This window comes from Eriocheir sinensis, chromosome 62, assembly GCF_024679095.1.
Source record: "Eriocheir sinensis breed Jianghai 21 chromosome 62, ASM2467909v1, whole genome shotgun sequence".
Taxonomy (NCBI): domain Eukaryota; kingdom Metazoa; phylum Arthropoda; class Malacostraca; order Decapoda; family Varunidae; genus Eriocheir; species Eriocheir sinensis.
The window spans coordinates 5,549,379-5,556,816 of NC_066570.1; the positions used below are offsets into that span (position 1 = coordinate 5,549,379).

At 38.4% G+C, this 7,438-nt stretch overlaps 1 protein-coding gene across 1 annotated transcript; it reads left to right on the forward strand.

The window, feature by feature from the left end:
- LOC126986654 (28S ribosomal protein S21, mitochondrial-like) lies at positions 1-7,154 on the forward strand. Its single transcript, XM_050842929.1, has 3 exons — positions 1-195; positions 3,680-3,746; positions 5,786-7,154. The coding sequence occupies exons 1-3, from the start codon at positions 107-109 to the stop codon at positions 5,900-5,902; spliced, it is 273 nt and encodes a 90-aa protein (XP_050698886.1). The 5' UTR covers positions 1-106; the 3' UTR covers positions 5,903-7,154.
- The last annotated feature ends 284 nt before the right edge of the window (positions 7,155-7,438 follow it).

Sequence of the window (7,438 nt, forward strand, 5' to 3'; positions counted from 1 at the left end):
ACACCTGTGACATCAAGATCAAGGAAGGAGACAGACCGGTGTGGGAGAAGCAGCTGTTTTTTTCCCTATTTCCCGGCCTAGGAGAGTGACGTGGGCTGCAGGGGCCATGAGCTTCACCAAACATGTTCAGTTCGTGGCCAGGACGGTGCTGGTGAAGAACAATAACGTGGACGAGGGCATGAGGACCATCAATAAGTAAGGAACACTCTCGGGTCTCCCTCTCTGACACCTCGTCCTCTTCTTGTTCTTTCTTCCTCTTCTTCTTTTCTTCTTCTTTCTTCCTCTTCTTCTTTTTCTTCTTCTTCTTTCTTCCTCTTCTTCTTTCTTCCTCCTCTTCTTTTTCTTCTTTTTCTCTTCTTCTTCTTTCTTCCTCTTCTTCTTTTTCTTCTTTCTTCCTCCTCTTCTTTTCTTCTTTCTTCCTCCTCTTCTTTTTCTTCTTTCTTCCTCCTCTTCTTTTTCTTCTTTCTTCCTCCTCTTCTTCTTTCTTCCTCTTCTTCTTCTTCTTTCTTCCTCCTCTTCTTTTTCTTCTTTCTTCCTCTTCTTTTTTCTTCTTCTTTTTCTTTCCTCTTCATTTCGTCTTTCTTCCTCCTTTTTCTTCTTTCTTCCTCTTCTTCTTTTTCTTCTTTCTTCCTCCTCTTCTTCTTCTTTCTTCCTCCTCTTCTTTTTCTTCTTCTTTCTCTCTCCTCTTCTTTTTCTTCTTTCTCCCTCCTCTTTTTCTTCCTTCTTCCTCCTCTTCTTCTTTCTTCCTCCTCTTCTTTTTCTTCTTTCTTCCTCCTCTTCTTTTTCTTCTTTCTTCCTCCTCTTCTTTTTCTTCTTTCTTCCTCCTCTTCTTTTTCTTCTTTCTTCCTCCTCTTCTTTTTCTTCTTTCTTCCTCCTCTTCTTTTTCTTCTTTCTTCCTCCTCTTCTTTTTCTTCTTTCTTCCTCCTCTTCTTTTTCTTCCTTCTTCCTCCTCTTCTTATTCTTCCTCCTCTTCTTTTTCTTCCTTCTTCCTCCTCTTCTCTGGAGCTGCCCCGTGTAGACCATTTGGCCTCTTGCAGTCTCCCTATGTTATTATGTAAGTTTTAATTAATTTTTGGATAATATTGAAATAAGGAAAGCCATCTTACATGAGGTTAATCATGGCTATATATGTGTTGTATTTTGGTAATCTTATTTCTCTTAATGAAGGTTCGATAACATATAGCCTCTGGAAAATTAAAAAAACTTATAAATATTGATATGTTAAGTTTTTGAGTACAGTCTTACACAATGTTTTTTGGTAGTGGGGGATGCCAGGGTAGTTTAGATTAAGTTAGGTTAGATTAGTTTTGCTAGATTTGTTTCCTTTGATTTTGACAAGTATGTGTGATGTGTTTCGCGCTGCGTCATTGATGTCAGTGGCATCGGAGGAGGCTACGCTCACCTCTATATTTCCTGTGTTTTTAATAATTCTTAACTGTTTCCCTGTCAAAATAATTAGTGTCCTGACTTTACCTCCCCCCCCCACCCCACCCCCCCACACACACACGGAAAAAGTGATTTCTGTGGGAATATAAAGCGAATTGCAAGCACATGAAAATTTATCAGAAACAATAGTTTTGTCGTAATACCCCAAAATGAGGAAAAATAATTACATAGGCTTCATAAGGTCATGAGAAAACCGGACTCTGCTTCTGTCAATTGGGCCGCTGCCTCAGTGTGAAGTGTATCGCATGTATTTGCTAAAAGATAAAAATCCAACCAAAGCCCACAATAGTAGTTACTAAGAATAATAATTTATAGTATGACAAGTAATGTAAAGAAATAATACTAGAAAAATACATCCTGTTGTAGAAATTTACCATGTCCAGAGGTCTGAGCCTTACAGACAAGGTGAAGCCTCCAAATGTGCTGTTGTTCACCATTGAAAAATACTTATCACACCTTGGACACTTAACCCGGTAGCAGCAGGGATCATGTTTCTTAATGGTCCCTCTAAGCGAGAAAAATGAGAAAAAATCATCACTCACACAAACCATTTCATAATATATATTGAAGCATTTGTGATCAGTTTATGTATCATCTATTTTGGGGGGTTTAAATCATGGCACAAATTTGGCCCGTCGCTGCTACATGGTAAAGCCACAAATTTCGCCCATCGCTGCTACTGGGTTAAGGTAATGGAAATAGTCTGAAAAATGAATAGCATGCAAAGATTTATCAGGGAAAAATAGTGTTAGCTGCCAGAGTGAGTTTGGTGTTTTTAGAGATAAATACTGACACTACTTTGTTCTGCTAGATTTAAACACGCTGATCATCACTGATGGTACCCAGTTTTCTTGGAAATGACTTATTTTTGAACTTTGAACGGTCAAGTGGTGGTAGGTGATGATACCAATGGCAGTAAGTTACCTCTTTTGCATCCTATCATTAGCATTGGTAGGTTACTGTATTAGGGGGGATAGGTTACTGTCCGTTAGATTTGTATGGGGTTATATAGGTTAAGGAAACTCAAGGTGGCAATGTACGTACTATAAGTTCAGTGGTGGAAAGGTCTGCCATCTTGAATTGAGTGTGGTCCTGAATATATGCTGGCTACTATCCATTGTGTTAAGGTGGGGTTCTGTTAGTTAAGAAAATGCAGAGCGGTAACACGCAGGTTAATTAGTGGCTTGCCTAGTGAGGTTATAAGATACCAAAAAAACTAAAAATTATGTTGACGAGTGCTTTTGTACCAATTTACATTTTTTTTATTGTTTTAATGATTTGAATTTATTGAACTTTATCTGGCACTAAGTAGTTGCCAAATGTGAGACTTTACTGTTTATGTCTTCCAATGGTGAGCAGTGTGAGGTTCAAACACACATTCCCTCTACTAAATCTTGGTCTTAGTCATTGGCCGGGCGCTGCTAATCAAACAGAGACTCGCCAAGTTAGATGGCGCCACTATAAACACTTGCCTGCGCCATGACGGTCTTTGGCCAACCACTGAACACCTAAAAGAAAGCCTACCAGCGCTCTAGGTCATAACGTTAAAAAAAAAAAAAAAAAAAAAAAAAAAACTTTGGAGTGAACAGATCACCTTCCACACTATGCTCTTGTTACAGCATGGTATGAATGTGTATTGTGTGTTATATGTATTACAATTTGGTGCTGGTACAGTAGTATATGGTAGACATGTACTTGAAGCCAAGAAACAACCAACAAAACAGGTTGGTAAAATTGGTCAAGGTCAGGATGTTATTATTTATCACTTGAAAATGGGATGCATCTTCAATACCAACAAATACAGTATCAAACTCAATACTGTCCATCCTCTTCCCCCTGAGTGTTGCTTCACATTTGAGGCACAAAAATAACCTTGTTTTTTAAATGCCCTGACATTAATTTTCTATCCTTTATTGTTCATCATACAGTCCCCTTCCTTCCCACACGAACTGTCTTTAAAGCTGTGGTCTGTTTGTCAGATTTCTCAGAGCCCCAAGGAGGAGATCCATATCTGAGAATATTCCTAGATTCCCTCCTTCATACTAGGGTACAGAGTAGTAGTTTCTGTTCTGCAACTTTTCAGAGCTATATTGTCCATTATGAAAATATGACATACAACACTTTACAAAGGAAAAAATCATACTGTAGACCTCACAAAACTGAAGGCTGAAACATAAACAGAAGCTTGGGACTGAGATAACTATTACATCTTAATCGTTGCTCTTTTTTCCAGAATAATGGCGAAGGAGGGTCTCTTTGAGCGGTACAGACTTACAAGATACTATGAAAAGCCGTTTCAGGTAAGTAACATACAAAATTTTGCTCTTCATCTTATTCATGCATTGTTTTCAGCAGTTACTTTTGAGGTTAAACAACTTTGGCATTTGTCAAGATCGTAACTACCTTTGTCAGAATGATATCCCAGTCTCTTCAAGGTTTAAGGGACATAGTTACACATAGTAGAAAGCATTGCAACTTTTATTTATTCTTCCTTACAAACTAATGGGTCCTTTGAGGATAATGAGACAGGCGAGTGAGCGTGTGAATTTAATGATGGTAAGAGCCTGACTGGGGTTGTATACAAGCTGCCCGCGGATGCTGGGCAGAACATATCGTACAGTCATCCAACACAAACCTATATTCCGGACTTTGTCATCAGCTGTCCTGTAACTTTATCAGTACAATTATATATTTTTTACAGTAAAGGGAAACAGTACAAGGTGATAAACAAATTAAAAAAATGAAAAACCCACTTTATGCTGCTCCTCAATAAGCAAACTGGAGTGCCCAGAGGAGAGGTTAGTTTTGGAATGAGAGGTATCTTGATACTCCCCTCATGGATGGGTGCTACAGAAGGCTTAACCTCTGACTATCATATCTAAATTGGGCAAAGAAACTTGGTGTTCTTTATTGCCTCATTGAATCAGTTTCTTCACCTGTCAACTCTACACAATATTCCAAATACCCCTCTTCCTCAATAACACACAGCTGTCACCTTCTACAAGAAACATTCTTGGTCTATCCTTTACTCAAAATCTTAACTGGAAACTTCATATCTGATCTCTTGCTAAATCAGCTTCCTCAAGGTTAGGGGTTCAGTATCATCAGTTTTTTTTTCACTTTCCCAGATGCTTTCCATATACAAGGGCCTTGTCTACCCTCTTAATGAGTATGTATCTCATAATGTGTGTGTGGTGGGTAGGGGGTCCCCCCACACACAGCCCATTTGGGCAGTATAGAGTTAAGGACTTTTCATCTTATCAGCTCCCCTCCATTTACTGAGTCTTCTACCTCTTAAATTCACTGCAGTGTTGCCTCTGTTTCTGTCTCTCAAAATTTTCATGCTGACTGCTCTGAACTCATTAAGTGCATTCCCTCCCCCCTGTCCTGCAGCCCCTCTGCTTATGACTTTCTACTCTCGTTCCTCCCTATGCTATCCAAATCCCTTATGCAAGAGTTAACCAGTGTCTTCATTCGTACATCCCTTTCGCTGATGTTCTGGAATAACCTTTCCCTATCTGTATTTCCTCCTGCCTAAGACTTGAACTCTTTCAAGAGGTGAGTATCAAGACACCTCCAGCCAAAATTTACTCTCTTTTGGCCACTTAACCATCTTCTATTTAGAGGAGCAGTGCTTAGCAGACTTTTTGTTTTTTTGTCTTTGCCCTTTAGCTCAGCTAGATAACTAATATAAGTGAATGTACCATTTTTATTAAATATCTGTGTACAGTGAATATTTAAGGTTTGTGTTGCTTTGGTACTTGAGGAATGGTGCAAATTTAGTTGAACCTTAATAGGTTCAAACCTTTGATGAGGGAGGTGAAGAAGCCAACTCTTTGCCAAGTTAAGGAGTCATCCACTTGGCCCTGAGGATTTTGGCTTTGGGGCCTTTTCTGTATTTGCAGTCATTGCTCTAGTATGGAATTTTTCATTGTCATCCTGGGATATCCTGGTAACCAGGTTGTACATGCTATGTCCTGAGGTGGAAGTGGTTAAGAAATATTTTCTTCTCACCCTGATAATCAGTTCTGCTTCTTTGCCTTTTCTTGGGTGATTTGGACTAAAGGAAAAGACAGTGATGACTCAAGTCTTGATATAATTTCCTGCCTAGTCACTACTTTCCTTACCTGGAAATCCAAATGCAGGTGACGTCAATCAATTTTGCCAACGCTAAACTCGTATAATGATAGCACTGAATATGAATGTAGAAAAGTGTTGGTGAGTGTCATAAAAGGCTAATCATGAGTGACAAAAGTAAAACCCACTTTGCATTATTTTGCTAGAACATGTAGGTACGATTTTAATCTATGCATTGGTTAATCCATCCTTTTTGTAACAGACTCGACGACGCATCAACTATGAGAAGGCAAAGGCCATATACAACGAGGACATGGACCGCAAGATACAGTTTGTCATGAGGAAGAACCGCCTTGACCCCTGGGTGGGGTGTGCGTGATGATCCTCAGCCGCTGCCGAGGCCTCGGGCAATTGCACCTCTGCTGCTTGTGGAGGGAGTGTGGCAAACAGTGACTGGTTGGTGTGCACAGTAGTTTGATGGGTTGGTGCACAGTAGTCATGGCAGAGGGGGAATGCATTAACATATTTCTTTTGTTATGTCAGTTCTTATGTAAATATTTTGCTGTCGTGAATGTAAGTAGTATATACAGGAAGAGTAAAAGACAAATTCAATAAATATTTTATATTACAAAGTTGACTGGAAGACTATACATGTTTCAGTTATCACACTGAGGATCCACAAAGCAGCAACTTAGGATACTGTGTGCAAGGTTATAATCTTAACAGCAAGTCTTACGACTCCAATGATGTGTACGACATAAGCTGTTGATATAGATGTTCAAGAATAATATTTTAAAGGCATATTTATCAGATATTACAATTTCCCTTAAAATATATTCAACCTTGTATTGAAGAAAAAACTAAGGTTCATAAAGCTGTCATCAGGTAAAGGTCTAGAAAAAATAAAAATTTACTGTGAGCAAATAATGACCAGTAAGTAAAGTATTAGCATTTACTCTCCTCAAGGATATTGAAGAATCAAATAATTCTAGGAACTACAGTTGATATTTAATTTAGTCATTCAGTGTTAGTATGTGTTATCCACTGGTTCTGTGGTGCATTGAGGCTCAGGAATGAGGATGAAATCATACTTGCATGCTTTATACCAACAAGGAGTAGTATGGTGTGTAGGATGCTGTCAGATAGCCACTGAAGAAGGTTAAAGTGTCACTGTCATCACCCCTGATCTTGCTTTCCACAGACATCAGGTGGGGCAGCATAAAAGATGTAAACGTGACCATTTTGATTAGTTTTGGGCAAAAAGTAATAGAGAAAGGGTCCCAATCCCCTTTTTGTCACCTTTTATGACATTCAGTGGAAGATGGAGACAAGTTTCAGAGTTAAAGGTGTACAACTTGATATTGGTACATACAGATTTTGTTATAATTAAGATAAAAGTTTGCTGTTTGCTAAGAACTTGCAGTGGGTTTACTGTTTGTGGCCACCTTGTTGGTTCAGGACTCATTAATGAGATGCAGATCATAGTGAAAGTCTGAACTTGTATCGATATGCAAAGTTGTTGAGCACTTGATATTTCAAATGCATTGAATGAAAGTAAGATTTGTTTCTTCTCTAAGCTATTCTTAAGCAAGCCTTAATGAGTGGCAAATGCAGCTAAGTATAAGCAGTTGTCAAGTCTTTGAATCTTGGACTAACCTTACCCAGCCCCTAAACTGTTCCAGATTAGTGCAAACTTCTGAGCAGAGTTTGCATTTACTTGTGGTATTAGAATATTGGTTGTCTTGTTTAATCTGATCGGGGTTCATGTCCAGCAAGTCAACAGTTTATTGGATTCTACCACTTCATGTCCCTGTGGAATGCTGATATATATATATATATATATATATATATATATATATATATATATATATATATATATATATATATATATATATATATATATATATATATATAT